General features: G+C 29.7%; 3 protein-coding genes across 3 annotated transcripts; all 3 read left to right on the forward strand.

Moving 5' to 3' along the window:
- The first annotated feature begins 1,641 nt into the window (after positions 1 to 1,641).
- Positions 1,642 to 3,516, forward strand: LOC112705494 (transcription factor MYB98-like). Its single transcript, XM_025756318.2, has 3 exons — positions 1,642 to 2,440; positions 2,541 to 2,667; positions 2,857 to 3,516. The coding sequence occupies exons 1-3, from the start codon at positions 1,911 to 1,913 to the stop codon at positions 3,514 to 3,516; spliced, it is 1,317 nt and encodes a 438-aa protein (XP_025612103.2). The 5' UTR covers positions 1,642 to 1,910.
- A 2,198-nt stretch (positions 3,517 to 5,714) lies between these two features.
- Positions 5,715 to 10,278, forward strand: LOC112708190 (plant intracellular Ras-group-related LRR protein 7). Its single transcript, XM_025760362.3, has 9 exons — positions 5,715 to 6,109; positions 6,878 to 6,947; positions 7,075 to 7,121; positions 7,816 to 7,924; positions 8,060 to 8,145; positions 8,659 to 8,749; positions 9,147 to 9,232; positions 9,561 to 9,647; positions 9,764 to 10,278. Exons 1-9 carry the CDS (start codon positions 6,011 to 6,013, stop codon positions 9,872 to 9,874), a joined length of 786 nt encoding a protein of 261 aa, XP_025616147.1. The 5' UTR covers positions 5,715 to 6,010; the 3' UTR covers positions 9,875 to 10,278.
- Positions 10,279 to 11,990: 1,712 nt separating this feature from the next.
- On the forward strand, positions 11,991 to 16,194 carry LOC112708191 (uncharacterized). The gene is made up of 3 exons (XM_025760363.2): positions 11,991 to 12,818; positions 13,778 to 13,934; positions 14,328 to 16,194. The coding sequence occupies exons 2-3, from the start codon at positions 13,784 to 13,786 to the stop codon at positions 15,788 to 15,790; spliced, it is 1,614 nt and encodes a 537-aa protein (XP_025616148.1). The 5' UTR covers positions 11,991 to 12,818; positions 13,778 to 13,783; the 3' UTR covers positions 15,791 to 16,194.
- Positions 16,195 to 22,672: the final 6,478 nt, after the last annotated feature.

The raw sequence follows: 22,672 nt of genomic DNA on the forward strand, positions 1-22,672 counted from the left end.
ATCGATAAGGAAAAGTCTAGGGACCAGCAGTTTTATTGAATTTTGGCCAGCATGTAACCAGCAGAGGAAGGTGAGTCATTAGATGAAATCTCACACTATCAAATCATCATTGATGGCTAGTTGATGGCTAACAATTCCAAAAATTGCTGGCCCCCTAGCATTGCTCATATCGATAATTGTTGGCAACAATTATTCATCGTAAAGTCCACGTGAAAAAGTTCTACGAGTAACCATTTTAATGTGGTAAATGTTCCCTAAATATGAAATATATCAATATCAATATCATATTTCTTTCGTTCCAAAATGTTTATATACGAGTCACCAAAAAAAAAAAAGTTCATATACTTAAATACATTGATTCTTTTAATATGTCTAAATTTTCTATCACATATTTTAAAATGGAAAAGTATTAGATATATCATGTTATAGTACCATGGAAACATATATTTATCGTTTATCATTAAATATTTATGTTTTTTTTAATATTCAATAATATTGAAAATTCATGTATAGCATACTAAACTTGCTTAGAAGGATAGTTCATAGAATGTTAGTTGAAGGAAGGTTACATTTTCAGTAGGAAGACATCCCTTTCTTTTTTGGTAATTAAACAAGTAATTCTTTTTTTGCCTTTTGTTAACTAATAGCTATTAAGTGAAATCAAAGCTAAATTAAAATATACATTGAATTTCTTTACCAATGTGCATGTAGAGTGACAAACAATGAAACGTGTATAACTAGGACAAAAAAGTCAACTTGGTCAAAGAAATGAATCATTAAGTCAAAAGTATAACCGCAAGTCAAACAATTAAGCTACCTTAAACCTTTGGGAACAAATTAAAGGATTATTACATACATATTAGTAAATTATATTATTTAAAACTATTTATGTTCACATAGGTCAATTAACAGAAACTATTTTTCGCTTGAATAAAATTGCATCTAATAAGAAGTTACATGCGATTTAATTAATAAAAAAACTATCTAAGCTTTCATATATAAAGAATGTGAATAATTTTATTAAATAATTATATAAATTTAGTTCTATGAATTAATATATTATATTCACATTAGAAAAAGTACGAGACAACCCTTTACATATTTCCAAATTATTTTTAATAAAATTTAAAATTAAAAATAAAGAAATGGGTCAACTAGATTGTATCCGAATTTGAACGAATTCATTGAATTGGTACGAGAACATATTTTCTTAGCTAATTATATTAACATATAATTAAAATTTTGATACATTATCTCACATTTAAACGAGATCATTAAAAAAAATAGCAGTATGCAGAAGTTGCACCTTAATTTGGTGAATATAAAAAGAGTTAAGGTGTTCCCTTGTTGCAAACCATCCAACTAGGAGTAATTAGTCCTTATTGTTTATTCTTCATTCTTCTAAATGAAGGGTATACTTTGAAAGAAGTAAATTAAAGTTAAATTTGCAATTAGTAATAATTAGTACGTTAAATAGATATTCATAAGCTTTTAATTGTACTCTACATTACTTTACATTGATAGAATGTCATTGAATATTGTTCTAAAAATATTTCTCATAAAATTACTCTACACTAGATAAGCATATAAACTCTATCAACAATAAATAAATATCATAATTGAACACCGTTAAATCCTAGTGAAAGTTACAAACTAAGTCATTGACAAAAGAAAATTAAATAAAAATATAATGCTAGATTCCTAAGGTTTGAAGTTACAAACTAAGCCATCAAGATGTGAATCAATATCCATGCAATTAATTCATTATTATGGTAACGTTCCCCATTAAGTAACATAAACAAGTTGGATTGAAACTTGAAACAGAGTAATGCTCATCACTTAATTTCCTATTACTTCTTTTGTCAAAGGATTTTCAAACAAACCTTAGAGAAACTTTTGCATCACAAACAATGCAATATTCACTAACAATGAAGGAAATTGATCTTCCATTTGGAGTCCCTAATTCATCCCATGGATTCTACCATGATCTCCATCACCATGTTGATCAATTTCATCAAGTGAATGTGAATGGCAATTCCTCATCATCAAATCATCAAGTTTCTCTAACAAATCTTGATTCCTTTGATGTCTATGAGTGCAAGCCTTTTGTGGAGAATAATAATGTTCATGTTATGGAGGATTTCCAATATAATGGAGGAGGTTTTGGTAATTTGAACCTCACTAATAACAATAATCAAAGTACTCCATTGGATATCATAGTTGGAAACCAAGGTTATTTACCATTTTATCCTCTTCAAGAGACCAAGCCTACAAATCTCGTTGTGCCGGATGAAGTCTCATCCATATCAACAATGGGTTATTACAAAAGGGTCAATGGTGTCAACAAAAACAATAAGTTATACCCAACATCCAAGAAGACCTACAAACTTCAAAAGAAGTCTAACATAGTAAAGGGCCAATGGACAGAAAGCGAAGATAGGTACAAAAAATTCATTCATAGTTTTATTTCATGCATGAATAAAATCAAATTTTGTGTCTAAGAAAATAACGTGCGTATATGTTGCTGCACCAAAATAAAGCTTACTGATTCAGCTGGTAGAACAATATGGATTAAGGAAATGGTCTCATATTGCTCAAATGCTGCCCGGGAGAATTGGAAAACAATGTAGAGAGCGATGGCATAATCATCTAAGACCTAACATTAAGGTTAGTACCAATTTTAGTTCATATCATAGTATTATATATTCTATTTTTCTCTTGAATTCTCTTTAAATCGTTACTATTTTTTATAAGCTACGCTTTTAAAGTGTGACTAAATACTGTATTAAAAGATGTTTTTAACATTTTTATCGTCTTGTTGTTTATCGATTTGATTCGATTTTTTTTTTCTTGTAGAAAGATATATGGACGGAAGATGAGGATAAGATCCTAATTGAAGCTCATGTGGAGATAGGAAACAAGTGGGCGGAAATTGCGAAAAGATTGCCCGGACGAACTGAAAACTCGATCAAGAACCATTGGAATGCTACCAAGAGAAGGCAATATTCAAAAAGGAAGTGTAGATCCAAGTACCCTAAAGCATCTCTCCTTCAAGAATACATCAAGAGTTTAAATTTGGACAAGAATCCTCTAATGGACTATAGGAGAAAATCTGTTAACCCTAGAGGCAATGCTAACAAAACTAGCTCGGCCGCCTCAAGCAAAGCACCACCACCACTTTCGGCGGCGCAACCTCAGCCGATAGGTAACAATAGTCAATTCTCTATGTCGGATCGATTGGTGCCGAGTTATGATTTCAATGAGGTATTGCCGGATTTTTGTTTTGATGAGAATTTGTTTGAAGGAGGGTGTAGCATTGATTCATTGCTTGATGACATTCCTTGTGCTCCTATTATGGATACTAATACTATTAATGTTGTGGATGTTGATTACAATAATGGTTTTGAGTGTGATGATATGCAACAAGAGATTGGGGAATCCATGATGGAGGGTGATGGAATAATCAAGAAGGAGATGGATTTGGTGGAGATGGTGACAAAGGTCAATAAAAATTGATGATGCTTGATTATTACTTAGTCCTCGGTGCATATATTATATGGTAGCTATAACTATCATGCACATTTAATTATTTTTATCTATTTATCTTCATGTATATGCTTCCTTTAAGAGACAAAGTTTATGATCAGAAGGGTCCTTGATATGCATTATATGGAACTTGTAGCAAATTTAAACACAAACACAACAATGGAGCAGGAATGGAGAGTGTGGTGGGGCTACAAGAATATTTTGAAGAAGGAAATTAAGTAATAATAATCACTACTATTAGAAACAATTATAGTATTAATATTTTATATATTATGTTTATGAATATGATAAATAAAGCTTGTAGTTAAATTTTGATCCTTATTAAAGGGGACAATTGGCAATTGGGTTATAAGCCTTGAAACATTATTAAGACAAATGGAAATAAATTAGTAATTTTTTGTTTGCTTTTAGTCTATTCCATAAAGTTAAATGCTACTATATTAGAAATTAAACTTAGCACTGTGGTTCATTTGCACTTCTGGATTTAATTATGTAAGAGTGCATAATGTCAATGTGGATGTTAATTCTTATGCTTTGAAATGTTCAATTATTTTATTTATTTCATGATATATTTACAAGTGAAACTGATGAGAGTTGTATATTGTGTACATTTCTATTTCATATTATATAATAATATATACACAATTTATGATAAAAGAAGAAGAGTAGAGTCACAGTTAGATACTCAAGGATTTCAACTTTGAAATGTTAATGGTGGCATATATGTTTTTTCGCTAATAAATAGTGTGAAATAAAACGGAGTTGTATATGTATTTCGTTATTTATAATGGTGCATGTTTTATTACTGTTATATGAATATAAAAATGATGTAATTTTGAACAGTGAAATATTTATCATTTTTAAAATTTTAATATAACATTTATCAACTGCTCTCTATTTAAAAAAAAAATAATATCATTATAAAATTTTATTTGTGGACAGAGGTAAAACAAGTCTATATCAAAGTTGAATTCGTTTATTTATTTATTGCCCTGCTACTATGTATTTTGTTTTATAGAAGTTCTTAATTCAGTAATACTAGGAAGACAAAAAAAAAATAGTCAGAATTTACTTTAATTAGGATTTAGGATTTAAGATTTAAAGTTTAGGATTATGACAATTTTTAATTAATTTTCTTTGATTATCAAATATTTCCGTTCTTAATTTTGGTGAACAATGTTAAGTACAAGGAGTAATAAGTTCAACAATATAGGACTACACGACATAAACATACATACATGCATGTATACATACATACAGTTCAAACAAATTGAGGAAGACAATATAATATGTTTGAAGGAAGCAATTTAAGAGTGAATTAATTAAGCTTAATAACTTATTGTGTTTGTTTCTAACTTTCTATTGAAATTAATTAAGGTCTTAATGTAATAAATTCGGTTTGTACGCTTAATTCATAGCAATAGAAACTGAATTGAGTTTGTTTCTAGTGCCGTTTTACATAGCAAAGTTATTACTTATCAATCTTTTCATTGAGTAAAGATTGTTGAATATTTATTTTTTTTTATTTTTATATATTTCAGTTAAAAATATTTTTTAACAAAAAAAATCAATACAAAGGGTTTCATTTTTTCATTTTTAACATTTGAATAAACCTCTTAAAGATTTAGCTTAAAAACCCATAAATTCGAAGAATGAAATTTTCATGCACTTTTAGTTTAAAGAAATTTACTCATAAATTTAATTTCGTATTATTATCATTAATAAAAATTACTATTTTTTTAAATTTATTATTTAATAAATAATAACATATTGTAGAATTTGGACACCAATTCCACTCAATTCATTTGTCAAAAATCTTAGGTGTATTATTTTATATAATTATATTATATATGCATAAAAATTATCTTATATCAAAATACGTATTTGGTATTTTAATTTTTTTTATTATATTATTATAAATAATTTGATTATTTATTACAAGTTTAATTATTAAATTAAAAAAATCAAAATGTATAAATGTATATATTTTTTTGTATACATATAATATTTTTATACTTTATATAAGTAACGTGTTTAGTAATTGATTTTTTTGTGTACACTTATTTTATTTCATACTATGTAATAATTGTTTTGTAGAAGTGGCAGTTGCCATTTACGAAAGTGCCCCTCTGTCAACAGCTAACACAACTGTAATAACCAACCAAACCAAACCACAACAACTATACAATACAACGTGCTAAATTGTTATTATCAGAAAATTAGTTAATTAATTAAATTAAATAAAAAAAAGGTGATAATAAAAAAGAAAACGCGCTTTTTGGTTCTGACTATTGAATCTCTTTTCTTCTTCTTCTTCTTCCTACTCTGTCTTCTTTGTCAAATCAATTTCTGAGCCTCACTTGATTTCTATTTGAATTTGTGTCGTAAATAACCTAACCGTTTCACTTCGCACCTCCAAAACCCAGCACGACAAAAAAAAGAGATTTTTTTGGGGAATTGTGGAATGGGGTGTATACAGAGTAAAAATGCTGACACCAAAGCCACCAGAGCTGCGCGGTGGCGATCCACCGGCATTGTTGCTCTCCGCGACTCCAAATTGAAGGTAACTGTTTTTCTTTTCTTTTTTTCTTTTTAACTCTTCGATTTTGATTTCACTGAAATCTTAAATTGGTGCTTTGTTGAGTTAATTTAGAGGATTTAAAAAAAAAAGTGCGAGGTTGCTGACTGTAATTTGTTGTATTGATCCCGAAGTTAAGTACTGATATGATTATGAAGAATATGTTTTGTAAACTCTGAATAGGGATCAATTCAGTGGTTGGCATTGAATTTGTGATCAATTAAAGGGTTTAGTCTTTTTTTTTCTTTTGTATAATTATTTCTTTGTTGTGTTACACAACTTGAATTCAAAATTTATTAACTGAGAAATGGTTTCTGTACTCACTTTGTTTTGGATACTGAACTGACTCGCTTCCCTCCAACATCGGATGGAATGCACAGGAGACTGACTTTTATGTGGTTTCTGATGATTAGTGAGTACAAATAACAAGAATTATAGATTTATAGCTGTTGCATACAATGAACAGTTCTACATTGAGGTGATTGATGCATGGGATAGGATATTTCTTGTTCACTGAATTGTGGGTCAAAACATAAAGGTGTATTGTTCTAGAGCAAAAGGGAAAAAAATATGATATTGTCCTCTAGTGTTAATTGATATGTTGTCAAGTTTAGTGGCCCCTTCTGATGTTCCTAACTGAGATGTATTTTGAGAGGGAAGACGACCAAAGAAAAATGATTCTCTTAACATATATAACTGTTTGCTTTTATGATACGTACTTACCTTGGACCTTTTGGCTCTCGTGGTAAACAGACGTTTCCTGACGAAATCCTTGATCTAGACAGAAGTGTGCGCACACTTGACTTAACACATAATCGAATAGGTGTGTGCTCTTTCTTCCGATTTTCTTTCTCATCACATTTTGATTAAGAAGCGCTTGATCTAAAATATATTTTATCTTTTTGACTTCGCTGAAAATTTCCTTCCACTATTATTTTCCTTCATTGCAGTTGACATTCCCATGGAAATAAGCAAATTAATTAATATGCAGCGCCTGGTAAGAAACAAGAATTTCACTCTATGCCTGAAGCTTTGAAACTTATCATGAACAATCTTTTTCAACTGGGAAATGTGATTATGGATTATATATTTGTGTTGAAATATGAAAGAGCAGTAGAGCTGTAAATTAAATAGGGTGCAATAGATTTGGATGTTGATACTAAGTAACCACCTTTTGTGAATATTAGTATTCCAGCCAGTTGTCATTGACTTGAGTTCAGTTGTTTACTTGTTTCTTGAAGTTGCATAGCTTGAAAAAACGATAATTCTCTCTCTCAAAAAGGTGAGGCTAGTGAGTTAGGAAGACAAATAATTTCTCAATGTGCATTCAAATCCTCCTTGTTTACATCGACATTGGTCTTTTCATCGTTCAATAGAAGGGATGAACAAGAAGTTCTAAATCCTGTAAAAAATTTCAAGGAGCCACATAACCGATTGAGGGTTGGCAGGCTTCCTTGCTGCTGCAAACTCTATCAAATTTTTGTTGTTCGGTTGTTCCTTTAGAAGTGTCTACTTATAGATTAGGATAGAATTTGTCAGTTTTGAGTTTGTTTAAACTCTTCTGTTTTCTTTTCTTCCTTGTTGGTGTTTTAACAGTGGTTGTTTTAAATTTTTCAACAAACCTAGCCGTATGGTATTATTAAAGATTGATTGCAAAAGCTGCTATATAATCAAGTTGGCTAACATCACAGATATTGGCGGAGAATGTAATTGAGAGACTGCCAGTGAATTTGGGGAAACTCCAATCTCTAAAACTCATGAACCTTGATGGAAATCAAATTTCTTCCTTGCCTGATGAATGTAATTCTCTTTTTTAATTCAATAAGATAACTTTCTTAAAGAAATGATTTTGCCTTATTTTCTTCCATGACATGTATTTCAAGGAACATTTTCTTTGAGATTTTATTTATAGCTGACAGTGTATTCTTTTTCCAGTGGGCCAGTTGGTAAGGCTTGAACGCTTATCCATCTCTGAAAATTTGTTAACATCCTTGCCAGCAACTATTGGCAGTTTAAGAAATGTAAGTGATCATACCTAATGGAACCTAAATACCATCTCACTGTTCTATTCCTTCTCAGATTTGGAGTTTCCATTCATGATGCATCTTTATGTGGATATGCTTGTTACCACTGCATAATCAAGGGATGTTGAATGGTTTGGGATTACCCTATTATTAATAGACATTTTGAATTGGTAACTTTTCTCCATGTCATGGACACATTAGCTATGATGCAAAGTTAGTTACACTGTAAGACATTTTAGATTGTGTTATGTCATTCTTATAGCTTTTTTCCATCTAACTGTACATGATTCTCTGGATATAGACTTAATTTCTTTTTAATATTTGCTATTTTGTTACATTCGATATTATATTATGCTGTAAACTCCTATGGCACTTGGATCATAAGGATGTATTCATAATAAATTAGTTGAAATTGCTGTTATCGTGTTTTCTTTGACATTTTAGGATATTTTGATATAAAATGTGTACCATTTTTTAACTTTAGAGTTTCATGCATGTTTGATAATGCAGCTGTTGATTTTAAATGTGTCAAATAACAAGTTACAGTCTCTACCAGAATCCGTTGGTAGTTGCTACTCTTTGGAAGAAATACAAGCTAATGGTTTGTATCTACTTGACTTGACTTCTTTGTGTATGCATCGGATGAGGATGATAATGCATGATTTTGCATGTATTTCCCATCGCATCCATTTTTTCCTTGCCAGTCATGCAAAGAGATCAAAGAGTTATTTTATCAATGTGTTGGTCTTATTTCACTGGGTTTGGAAGATTGTTGACCTTACTAAATTGAGTTTAGTTTATTGTTATATTTATAATCTTAAAGATAGTGTCAAAATTTCAGATGAAGAATGACTGTGATATATATACTGTAAGACTTCTCTAGGGATGGACAATTTCTATGATAATTTAATCTGGATTTTTGGAACAGTTAACATCATCAGCTTTTTTTGTTAAATGGCTTCATATTGTAATGACTTGGCTAATTTTGAACATTTCAGATAATCAAATTGAAGAGCTTCCTGCTTCAGTATGCAATCTCTCTCACTTGAAGTCACTTTCCCTGGATAACAATAATGTGAACCAGGTATTATTTTGTGATGTGAAGAAGAAGAATTTTACTGATGCAATGCTGAACTTGATTGAATGATATCATATTCTCTCTGGGTTATTTATTTTGTGTGTATGGGCACCAAATTTCAATTATCAATTTATGATAAACTTCTGATTGTAATGTAAAACCATAGATTAGCTGCATACTCTAATCAAAATACGAAGCTTTGGTCTGCTTATATGTTCTTTACTTGCATTATATGTTACTGTTCAACACTGACATATCAAATTGTTCAAGGTCAACACTGATTTCCTGTGATTGCAAAGGTCTTGATGATTTTCTTTGCTTTACTTCTAAACAGATACCGCCGAATTTATTGAAAGACTGTAAAGCTCTTCAGAACTTATCACTGCATGGCAATCCAATATCAATGGATCAATTTCAGCAGGTACGTTTCCTTTTGCTTCTTGTTTTACCTTCTGCTTTCCCATCTGTATTTCATCTATTAAGTCAATATAAATGTTCAATTTAAATGTAAATTTGAACCATTGATGAATATTCTAGATGGATGGATTCCAAGAATTCGAAGCCAGAAGGAGAAAGAAGTTTGACAAACAAATTGATGCAAACGTGATGATTAGTTCCAAAGGTCTTGATGAGGGTGTTGATCATTAAAATCATCCTATGCTAGATAATGACACCACTTGCAATGGAACTATATATAGACATACATTTTGGATGAAACTTTTTATGTAGCATGGAAGAAAGGGTATCTTATCCCTCTGTTACATTGTATATGATCCCTATTTTTGTTTCTCCTTACCCAAATTTTGATGCAAATATGCATTGCTGGCTTGTAAATGGAGCCATTATCCAGCACTCATCTATAGATTTTCATATATGGGATTATTTGAAACCATTTTGTTGATGATGAAAAGGGATTATATATGTATCTTGGCAGATGTAAATTAACATTGCTTTGGATGTGTAATATTTAAGGGCTGCAATGGCATTCTTTGCCCCTTAATATTATTTCAGGTGATAAAGAATGAAAAAATCTTATCCAGTGCTTTGTTTCATTCTAAGCTTAGATGGAAGCTAATGTTTATATGAAGAAACATTAGTACAAGTTAGAGGGTTGTTTTTCTGAAAGATGAGATTTTTATCATCACAAAATTATCTTACTGCCAGGAATGAATAATTTTCAAGGCTTTTTTTTTTTTTTGGGGTCCCTTTTTAACATGGTACCTCTCACAATCTAATTAAGGAGAAAGTCTATATAGACAACCCAAAACAAAAAACAGGTGGACCATGTGAAAAGACTGAATGGTACAAACTAGGTTTTATTGATAGTGACCAACCTAATTCCAAAGGTTCAGTTTATATCAGCAAAAGTGGAACTATCATTTTGTTTGGCGAAATTTGAAGCAAAATTATAATTGATTTACCACAAATTCAAAAGTGACTACGATTAAATTAATTTAATATACAAAGTAAATAAATTGAATCAATTTAATTTCATTCATTTTAAAATTTAGTTTGCATACAATAAAAGAAAATAAAAGATATATTTATATTTTCCTTTTGTGATGGAGGGAATTTAAAATTTTCATCTTATTAGAAGAGATTTTGAAAATGATTTCTATAAATATCTAAACAAATTATGTTAACAAAAAGAATTTTAATTATCTTACAAAATCACATTCCCTTCTAAAATTCCTTCGTCCAAAGACACTCTAAATATGTTTAGTTCACCACATGACATAACAATGTTGTATTCAAAGCTATAACAAAGTTATATTCAATATCAATATTGCAAAACTTTATCATAACTTCATTTAGTACACATGATTTCATCAATTATAAATATGAAGAACTAAGATATTAAATCTATAATAAACCAAAAAAATATTATGTAATTGTTGAAGCGTTAAGCTCAAAAGGAAAATTGTGATACTAATAAAACTTTAAGAGTTTTATTTTGGTACAATAATAGTGTAAACTCATTCGGTCTTCAGTTACGTTCATTCTTTTATATAATCATTCATGCTATCAATATAAATAATAATTATTTTTGTTAATATGTTATTACGTAATTGAATGTACGTATAAAATTATTTTATATTGAGAGTGACTCAAAATTAAATCAAAACCTTAAATATGCTTAAGAGTATTTTTGAGAAAAAAATCCTAACATGATATAAAAGGAGATTAATTTTAAAGCACTGATAGTATATTTTATACAATCATTCATTCACATTTATTCATTTAGATAAATATATTTAAGCAATCAATGTAAAAGATAGTTACTTTATTAATATAATATTACGTACTTAAATGTATGTATAAAATTATTTTACAATATCAATATAAAAAATTAAATTTATAGTATTGCAAAATGTAAATATTTTTTCTGTCACCAAAAGTTTATTAATATTTTTTGAACAAAACAAGAACAATCACAAACGAAACCCTCCACTAATAAGTTGATTATGTAAATAATAATTAAGAAAATTAATATAATTAGACATTAGACAATTATATGATAAATCAAAACTAAACTCAAAATAAAAAAGCCTAAATAAAAGAAGAAAGACAATTATTATTGGTTATTAATTTATTATTATCCCCAGATTCTCACACCAAACAAATAAAAATCACGTTGGCCCAAAAAGGTTAGAAGTCAAAAACAGAAGGCAAGAAAAACCACCCACTTGTACGAAGCCACGTGGCAGAACTACCTTCGGCAATTGCAATTTACAATTATGACTCAGAATCTTGCCTCAACCTCGTTCCTACACTGTCCCATATATACCGCACTCTCTCGTCCTCGCACTCTCACACATTCAGGGGCATTCCCCGTAATTACACACATAAATCTTCAATACGGTGCCGTTTTCTTCTATCCCTTATTCCTTTCTCGCACGTTCATCTCACACCCAAAAAAAAAAAAAAAAAGAAAAAAGAAAAATACAGCTAACCCTAGCTTTCGCCCCTTTTTCGTTTTAGCCGCGTTTTCCAATCTCGATCCCCTTTTCCTCCCTCTCTCGATTCGGCCTTCACTTTTTCTGGAATCGTCGAATCGTCGCTGCCTTCTTCTAGATCTCGTTCTTCTGCATCGATCGATCCCAATTTTGGCCTTATCGGTGTTCGTTGTCTGATTTTAGGGTTTCCGTCGCCCAATATTCTTGATCTATTTTTCCCAATTCGGGATCTGAAAAAATTATCGATTCTTTTCTTTGTTAGGTTCCTGGTCTTGTTCTCCTCGTTTTGTTTTCTCCGATTTTGTAAATTATTTTTGGTCAACGTGTATTTGATTTTTGTTCGTTCCTTCAATTACCTTGTTTGCGTTGTTAGATCTCGCGTCGCGTGACCTGATTCGACCCGAATCGTAATAATTGTCCGTCGATTATACGTTTTCCTTTCGTTCTGGTTGGAAATTGAATTATCTAGGGTTAGGGTTTCCAAAATTTGGGGCTTTTCTTGTTTCCTTGAAATTCTTGGTGGGAAGGATCAATTCCTTTGATCAATTAAGGTTTCCCTGTTTGATTACTCCCAATTAGAGCTATTATTGCCTGATTCAGCAGTCTGCCATATATTTGTACGACAGTGTTTTAAGGTATAATAACTATTATATTACTATTATTTACAAAATGACAATTATATTGCATTTTTCTTTTGCTATATTTTATCGTCTTTTTTTTTCTTTTTTAGTTTGTTTATTCCCAATGAAAATTTCTCTGGGCTCTGTTTATTCATTGAAGGGTGCATGAGTGATTGGGCCCACTAGCTTTTTATGATGATATTAATGTTAGGGAATGTTGATATTAAATACTGTATGAGTAAAAGTGGTCTGAAGTTCCTTTTGGTTTGTTCTCCATTTGAATTGAAGACAGTCTACTTGAGTCTATATGAGTCAACATTTGTCATCTACTTGACTGCTTAGTCTTCTTCACCATAATTAGCCTATCTAAACACATTTAGTGGATATTATGCACATTTAGTTAAGCCTAATGTGTATAGTAATCATATGCAAGTGAGATTGTTTTAGTAGTGACTTTTATTAGTCAAAGGTGCTTGCTCTCTTTATTGTTCTCAGTAACTTCTAGCAGTTGATTGAGTTGAAATGTCTGCCTATTGGATAATTGGCAGGTGCTTGATGATTTGCACTTATTATTCAAACATGCTTGCTCTTTTCGATGAATAGTGAATGATTTTTCTTGGTTTGAGTAACGGTTGATAAAGTTGAAGTGTCCATCTATTGTATAATTTCTAGGAGCAAAATGTGAAAATGATTTGTACATTAACCATATGTATGTAGAATTTGAAATGTGGAGTCAGTTAACTTGTATTGATGAGAGACTAGTAGTATTTATTGTTGCATTGAATACTTAGCTGAGGTTTTTTTTTTTCAAATGAAAGCACTTTTATATGGACATGGTGACATGTGCTGTCTATCATATCAAAATATTCAAGTGCTTTGAGCAAATGTTGTTTGGATGACAATTAATAGTTTCAAATAGTTTTATTGTGAAACAATTCTGTTGCCCTTACTTTTCATTTGTTCCTCTTCTTCAGGTAATCATGGTGCAGAAGCGTCCATTTGATGCTGAGGAGATGCTCGAGGTTTCCTTCAAACACCAGAAACATGCAGAACCCAGTGATCAGCTTGTTTCATTTTCTGAATCTGTTTTTCCTGATGATGATTGCCACACCCATATGCCTCAAACTTCAGGTGGGATTTAGTCTCAACCCCAGACAAAAAGTTCAGAAACAAACTGTAATTTGACATAATAAACAATGCTTTTTCAAACAGTTTCAAGTTTCTGATCAATTGAACTTCTAATTCTAGTGGTTTCTGCACTAGTACTCAACCACTTACCTATGAGGCATCATATTAATTGGATATGACCTATTTTATTACTGAGGAGTAGGCTGTTTGCTTAAGTTAGTATTTTTGTATTTGATTTTGGGGTCAACCTTAATGTTACAATGTTGGAGATATTCCTTTGTTACTTTTATGAAGGGAATTGGACTGCCACAGTTCTGACATCATCTTGTACTGTTGTCTGAGATTTTCCTTGTTCCATAAAATATATCTTAATCTTGTCTACCTCATCATTTGTAGAGGGCGGATGTGGGCAAGGTAGTAATGAAGGTATTGAGAAGCTTGCTGGTGAAAGTATCGGTAAAGGCCCTAGAGGGGCTGAGGACTCTGAAGCTAGTTTTCCTGTAGCTTGGGCTACCAGTAGCACTACTGAACAAGTTGTCAAGTCAGAGTCACCTGTTCATCTTGCTCTTTTTCCTGAGTATTTCCATTCAGAACCATCTGTACATGTTGCTCTTTTCCCTGAGTATTTCAGTCCAGAGAAACCATTTAGGACGTTGGCTCGCTATGAGGACATCTATTCCATACTGATTGAAAATCCTCCTCGCAAACTTGTATCTATGGGAGCTAACCATCAGGCTGATATTCCAGTTTGGGATTCTTCGGTTGCTATTGACAGACCAAATGCCTCTGAAGATGTCTCCAATCTAGGCTTCCCCATTGGAGATGATGAGAAAAGGCTGGTGGGGACATGTATAATCCCAATGCCTCAGATGGAGTTGTCTTCTGACAATGATGATGTTGGAAAGGGCAGAACCAATTGTTGGTGTGAAGATAGAGGATCCATCAGATGTGTTAGACAGCATATAGCAGAAGAAAGAGAAAGACTTTTGAAAGAGTTTGGGCATGAGAAGTTTGATGAATTGGGGTTCAATGACATGGGAGAACGTGTGGCAGAAAAATGGAGTGCAGAAGAAGAACGCCTATTTCATGAAGTTGTCTTCAATAATCCAGTTTCCCTTGGCAAGAATTTCTGGCACTATCTCTCCATTGTTCTCCCTTCACGAAGCAAAAAAGAAATAGTTAGTTACTACTTTAACGTCTTCATGCTTCGAAAGCGGGCAGAGCAGAACAGAAACGATGCCTTGAGCATTGACAGTGATAATGATGAATGGCAAGGTAGTGATGGCATTGACATTGCAACTCGAGAGGAAGATGAGGATGACTCTGTTGTAGATTCTCCAGTCGATCAGAATGATATTGGTTTTACCAGCTGCCATGAAAATGATCAACTTGATTATGATGATGAGTTTGCTGCAGATGAAATTTGTGCTGTTAATGGAACTGTAGATTTGACCAAAAGGAACATTGATGATGAGGATGATTCTAAATATGATGCTGTGTCTGTGGCGAGAAGCACTGTCCCAAACCGATTTTGTCCTCCAATACAACCTCATGATCAGACTATTCACAAGGATGATGAAAATGTTAAAGATGAAACATGCACTTTTTCTGACGCCATAGTGTCCTCACAGGAGACCAGAGCGAAGAGCAGTGCTGAAGGTGATCAATGGTGTGGTAACTATAATGAGGTGGCAAGTAATGGCTATAGCAATGGCCATGTGTTGGAGCCTTGCGATGCAAAAGTGTGGGATCCTGCATTTTTGTCTTGCTCTAAAAGTAAGATTGACTTCTTGCCCACTTGCAACATGATAGAAGAAATCTTTGGAGATGGAAGAAGGCAAGACATGAGAAAAGGTTGAATTGATCCTAGGCTTTTGTTTGAAGTAAATGTCAGCTTAGCAATTTTTGCTGGGTAATGAGACTTCAAATTTTTCCTTTGTATATGTGACATAAGAATGAAAATATAACCTTCTTTGTAAAATTGATTTGGAAGGTTATTTGGTTTTTCCAGTTATGTCCCATTTATTCTTTCTTTTTTTTTCTTTTTCTTTTTCTTTTCCCTCTTAAGTCCTTAAGGAACTGTAAACTTCATATTCCTTAATTTAATTATAGTTTCCTCGTTAGGGTGGAATATTTTCAAGGGGGATAATAGTTAGCTGAGAAAAAAGAACTATCTCGGTTCTAACTTCCAAGAGTTATCTTATCTCATGATGTAATTTTCTCTTACCACAATCTTTAATGAAAATTCCAGCTGTTACATCTCCATGTGTTCTTTCTACTTAATTGGTTTTCTTTCTTTGGGGTAAAAAAGAGTGAAGGATACTAATGGTTTTCACTAATTTAGCTTGTGTAAAATTTGGCCAATTATGATTATAACTTAGATATTTAGCTGAGATCAAGAGTTGTGGTTATGTGATTTGCTCTTACATATATCTTTTCCAATTTTTGTTACGTCTGATGCTGATGGAAAAGACAGTCTAGGTAGAGAAATAAAGGAAATTTAGAAGGCATTGTTCTCAAACTTTTATTTATTTTGATAGATATAAAGGAATGCAATATTTCAACGTGTTATCATTCAAATAGTATAATCTACCTATTTAGAGGTCTGTTTTAACTAAGCATTTAGTTGCTTTTGAATTAATTTTACGAATAAAATACATGGTGAATAAAACTATGACAACTATATACTTGGTTAAGGTTATATTTGAAAGTGTTTTTATGATCAAAGCTTACTTGATTTAAAGTGTTAGAAATTTTTTTTTGTTAACAAAAAAATTAGGTTCCAGTCTAATAACTGTAATCCAATAAATTACAGAATACAGATACTAGTAGCTGGAAAAAAAATGGGCAACATATATAAGTCTAAAATTATTATTTTTACTATCATAATTAATTATTCTTTTCATTTCAGCCCCTTTCCCCTCTCTCTCTTCCTTTTTCTTTTTTGTTGAGTCTTTTATTCCCTTTGAGATGTTTTGCTTTCGACTTAAGGAAGTCACATCCACTAATTAACCATTTAGCCGCAAAGTTATTCTTATTGGCCAATTTTGTCTCTTGTGTTCACATGGTTCAACCATAGGCACTATTAGCATATTAATAACATTTTTTTACTTCATTTAACACTTAGTAAAAATGCAATAATGGCAGCTCTTAGCATATTAAGTGACAGGTGCATATGAACTGCCCCACATGTTAATATTACTCCTTTCTTAAATTAATTCTCTCTTTTTAATTGTGTACACTTATTAATTATAATATATTTTTCTTTTTCTATAATTGCAATTTATACTAATATTCTTTTTTTTTATAAATATTTGAAGCATATAATAACCATGAACTAATTAATGTGAGTTATTAAAATTAAAAAATAATAGTTAAATTGATACAAATAAAAAAAAGAGATATTTATTATATGAGATGAAGAAAGTAACAAATAATATCTCTTATTTTTATTTCACAAACAAATTTTTCCCTTTTTGCCCTTAAATAACTGAATGAATATTTAATTATTCTCTTTGAGTATCTTCAAAGCATTTCTGGTGAGAACTTTGCTCCCTAACATATGTACCATTATTACTGGTATCAGGTATGAAGCAATAACACATGCACCTTTTACCTACATATATTTTATAATTTAACATAAATATGAAAAAAAAAAAAAGAAACAACATAGAAGGCTTCTGATTCATGAGTACTTGATTAAAATACTGAAAAAAAATGAAAAATTTGTTTTGTTGACAAAAGAATTGTTATAGTTTTGATATTTGTCTAAAATATACTTGAAATGATATTCCTGTCTGCTTAATTAATTATCTGTTAATTTTTACTAAATTATTTATATTATCAAAAAATGAAAAAAAATAGAATTTGATTGATTAAATAGACTTATAAAATAAAACTAACTTTTTTGTATATTAGATAAATATTTAATTTTTTATAAATTATTTTCTTATTTAAATATTTTTATAAAAATGATTTTTTAAGTTAGTTACTCATTTTATTTTTTTATTTTTTTTTCTAGAAAAGAGGTTGAGCTATAAGGCTCCAACTGCCAGCAGAACCACTATTTATGAGTTGATTAAAGGCTATAGCTTATAAGCTTATGGAACATTAAATTAATTAGTATATATACTATGATCTAATCACCCACCAAAGAAAAAGAAAGTGCTACACTTTCTAATCATTTAAGAATATATTTTCATAATCACTGATATGTCACTCCTCATCTAAACTGGTGTAATCAGAAATTGAAACCTTAGCAAAGTGGCTAAAATATCTCTATTTACATCTTCCAACTAACATTTGTCTAATTATTTTTTAATCCATTTCTGATAATTATAGCAACAGGGTACCTCTGTCTGCAAAAAGCTACTACTGAATCTTCTGATTGGAAAAGGAAGAAAACAGAAATGAGTGGTGATTGATGGTTAAAACAAAAAACAAAAAAAAAACTCATAATCAACTAACAATCAAGTGTTTGACAATAATTATGTGCATTGAATTCATCACTTGTATTACTATTATTGGCCACTTAGAAAAATCCTTCTTGTGTTTTACACAGCACAAAAAATAATGTCATCAATAACAGTTCATGCTTTGAAGGGACAAATTCTTAAATTTGTTCACAAAATATCACATGTATAATATAGTGACAGTTATTAATAACAACAACATCATCAAAACTAACATTTTAAGATATTCACTCATTTATGTTCTTATCAAGATAGTTTAGTAATAACTAATAAGTAGTGTATGAAGAAAATAATATATATATTAGTGTTTCTTAGTAGATAAAACATTGTTGATCATATTTGATCATAAGACAAAAATATTTTGCTTAATTTTGTTTCTGTTTAATTCTTTAAATAGATTTTTATATTATATTATTTATTTTAAAATAAAAACAAATAAACAAATTCTTAAATCTAAATCAAGCAACCTGATCTGGTCACTATAATTCCGCTCAGGTAAATAAAACTATAAATCAAAATCTGGTTAAAACTAAAGTATATGTATTTACTCTCTTAACGGATTTATCCTATAAAATCAAATAACTACGTGCCAACCCAAATCGGCACAGAAATTTCTCCGCAAATCTCTCTAAACAAGATTACTTAACACAGTTACCAGATAATTAGCTAAAGCTCTACAAAGCAGTTTTAAAAATACTTATAATCATCCTAACACAACAACTTTATAAATATAAGCGACTCACTAAGTCACAGGTGTGTTATTCATTTTGAATAACTTTATATTTATCTTTTATTTTTACTAACTTAAGCATTAAAGTACATTTGCGGCTTCTACTGCCGCCGTTTCTAAAAAAAATCGACGTATTATTTTTTTTGTCCAGCATTAAGAAAACGAGCTATACTTTAGAGTCGGCCACTCACACAAGAGTACAAACAAATAAAATTTATCTTTTTTTATTAAATATCTTTATATTTCTATTATAAAAAAAATATTAAATATAAATTATAATATTTTCTTTTATTAACTATATACAAACACAATACACGTAATAATAAGCAAATTAAAGGAGTGATATTTTGATGTACTATATACGAGGAAACACTAGAATTGAATGAATGAGTGTATACACATGTAGCAGCAAATTAAACCCCATATTTTTCCACCGACAGTAGTGAGTAGTGAGTTAGCATAAACCTTAAGAAACGCATCTTTGCACTTAAATTAAATACGCCACATTATTACACATAATGTAGTGTGTAATTCAAAACTTTCCTTGGAAGCAGCATATATACGAAAATATTTGATAATAAAAAAATAAAAAAATAATATAAAATATTTTATACAATTATATAATTATAATTATTTATTTTATAATTATTCAAACAGTAAATATAAAAAGTAGTTATTTTTATTAATGTATCGTTATGTGATTAAATGTACGTGTAAAACAGTTTTACATTGACAGCATATCAAAATTAAATTTTAAAAAAATATTAATAAAAAATTGTCAAAACTTATTTTTTTTAATTTTATTTAATGTATCTATAATAAATAAATACCAAATAAAACAAATGTAAACTGATTACACTACCGAGATATATTTGTCAATTTCTATCATCACTTTTATTTTTTCTTTTGAAGAGTAGTAGCTAGTGAGACACTCTTCCCTCTGAAGTGAAGCTTCTCAGAATGAATGAATGAGAGAGATTGAAACACTGAGATATTATTAAGATATGTGAATAATATGATAGATACAAGTTTTCTATTTCTATGTCAGAATCTCTCTGAATGAATGAATGAATATATGGTACTCTAAAAGCAACATATACAGCAATACTATAGATCCACCCCACTGCAAAACTTCAACTTCTTGTACCAAAATTTGTTTCTTTAATTCTCTCTCTATGTTTATACAATTATACACTTTAAATTTAATCTCTGATGTTATTATTGGAGGATGTTTTTATAAAGACGCGTAAAACGTTTTTTTGTAAAGACTTGTATTATTATTTGACGTATTAATGAATTAATTATTTTTTAATTTTTTAACAAATTAGAATAAAATCGATTTTTTATAACAATAACAATAAAACTAATTGTTATCAAATCCGGTCGAACCGATTAATTTACATAACTCACTGGATTATGATTTATTTTTGTTTTTTTAAAAAGTAAAATCAGAGATATATTTATTATCTTTTTATCAAAAAATTTTAACATAATTCAGTTTAGATTGTATAAATCGATCGGATCAAATCAGGTCTAATAATTATAATACAAATAATTAAATTTATTATTGTTGTTATAATAAACTGATTTTATTTTAGTTTATTAAAAAATAAATTATTAACTGATTTAATATATTATTCATCATTCAATTTAATTAGCAACGGTAGCTTATGAATTTAGCTTCTAAATTTTACTTATATATTAAGAGCTATCATTTAACTCAAAATTATATAAAATTTATGTATCTAAATATTGATAAAATATACCAATTTTAATTAATTTAAATTGATTCAGTGTTTAATTTATTTATCTACTTAAACATGTGATGAGAATTCAAATCACATCTTGTGTAAATAATAACTTATTAACCAATAAAAATCTTTTACCAAAAAAATTACCAATTTTAGTAATTTGATTAATTATTAAGTTATTTACCAATATAACCATCCAAGACATTATTGACTTTTGGTATTGAATGTGTGACACTGTACACATGATGAACATTCACATGTTTCCTCTAATTAAAAAAAAAGGGATAAATTTATTGCGCCAATCCCTTCAATTTGAATCTAATTAATTTGCATAATATAAATATTCTGTTTTATGAATCCTACATATTGTAACAACAAAGGGGATCTAATATATGAGTAAAAAGGAGAACGATAAAATATAGAAAAGGTACAGCTAACCATTGTGCTAAGTTGCCGGCAAAAGGGGCACAAATTCAGTATTAAATTTAATTTATACTAATCAAATACTTAATTAATAATAAGTTGCAGTTGTAATTACTTCTTAGGATAACATAAAGACATTTTGTGTTACGGTTAATGCAATGAACTTTGCCGGCGGCTTATAATCATTTTATTATTATTTTTATGAAGGCTTCGAAATTTATAAACAATTGTATTATATATAATGTTTAAAAAATATTCTATGTACATTAAAAATTAACTATTAAATTTTTAATTATTATATATTTATGTATATTATATATATAAATTAATTTAATATATTTTTTAAAATAAATAATTAAATCTATTATAATTAAATATTCAAGTTCATTTACAATAATATTGTAATTCAGATATCAAATATGATTTTTATATACGATAATTAATTAAGAAAGTCACTTACATAAAGATGTTTAAAATATTTTTTTTAAGTTAGTTTTTAGTAATTAAAATTTACAGTCATGTTATATATACAAGTCTTTTGGTTTATAAGTCTTACAAGTTGGGCCAAACTCAACAGAAACTACGCTCACCCACTCGAGCGTGTTAACACGTACGTTACTAAAACGTTTCTAAAGCGCGTTCACGCACCATTATGAACGACTTTTCTTCTTCTTTCTCGATCAAAATCACAACTGCCGTTTTTTCTTCGCGTTCCTCCTCCTCCTCCTCTTTTTGCTTCTTCTCCTTTTTCTTTGCGTCTCTCCTATTTTTTTCGCGTGTTTCATTTTCATCGTCATTTTTCTATTACTGTTGTTGTTGCTGCATTTTTTTCCCTCCTTCTCTTTCTATTGATTTTGTAAAATTATGTATTTTTTCTTCTTTGTTTGATTTTTTCCTCTCAACAAGAATTATGCAGAACTTATCAGTACACATACACCAAAAATTCTTAAATAATACACTCAAATTTGCTGCAAATGCAGAAAAATATTTTCTCTAATGTTGCATTTTTTCTTCTTCTTCTTTTTCCTTATTTCTTTCTTTCTTTTAGTTGAATGAATGTAAGTTCATCATCTTCCAAGTAATTTTGTACCATTATGTGTTTCTTCTTTTTCTTCTTTATTTAATTTTTTTTGTTTTTATTCTTATTAAAAGAATAAAACAAGAAGAAATTTGAGAAGATAAAACAAGAAAAAAAGACGAATAATAAAAAAGAAAGATGATGATGAAAAAGAAGAAGAAGAAGTAGCAGAAGATGAGAAGGAGGGAGAAGAAGAGTTTTGAATTATGTAGAAATTTTCAATACGCATACACCAAAAATTCTAAAAGAATACACCCAAATATCTTCCTGTTACACTCAAATTCGCT

The sequence above is a fragment of the Arachis hypogaea genome, chromosome 8 (genome assembly GCF_003086295.3).
Source record: "Arachis hypogaea cultivar Tifrunner chromosome 8, arahy.Tifrunner.gnm2.J5K5, whole genome shotgun sequence".
In the NCBI taxonomy this organism is placed as follows: domain Eukaryota; kingdom Viridiplantae; phylum Streptophyta; class Magnoliopsida; order Fabales; family Fabaceae; genus Arachis; species Arachis hypogaea.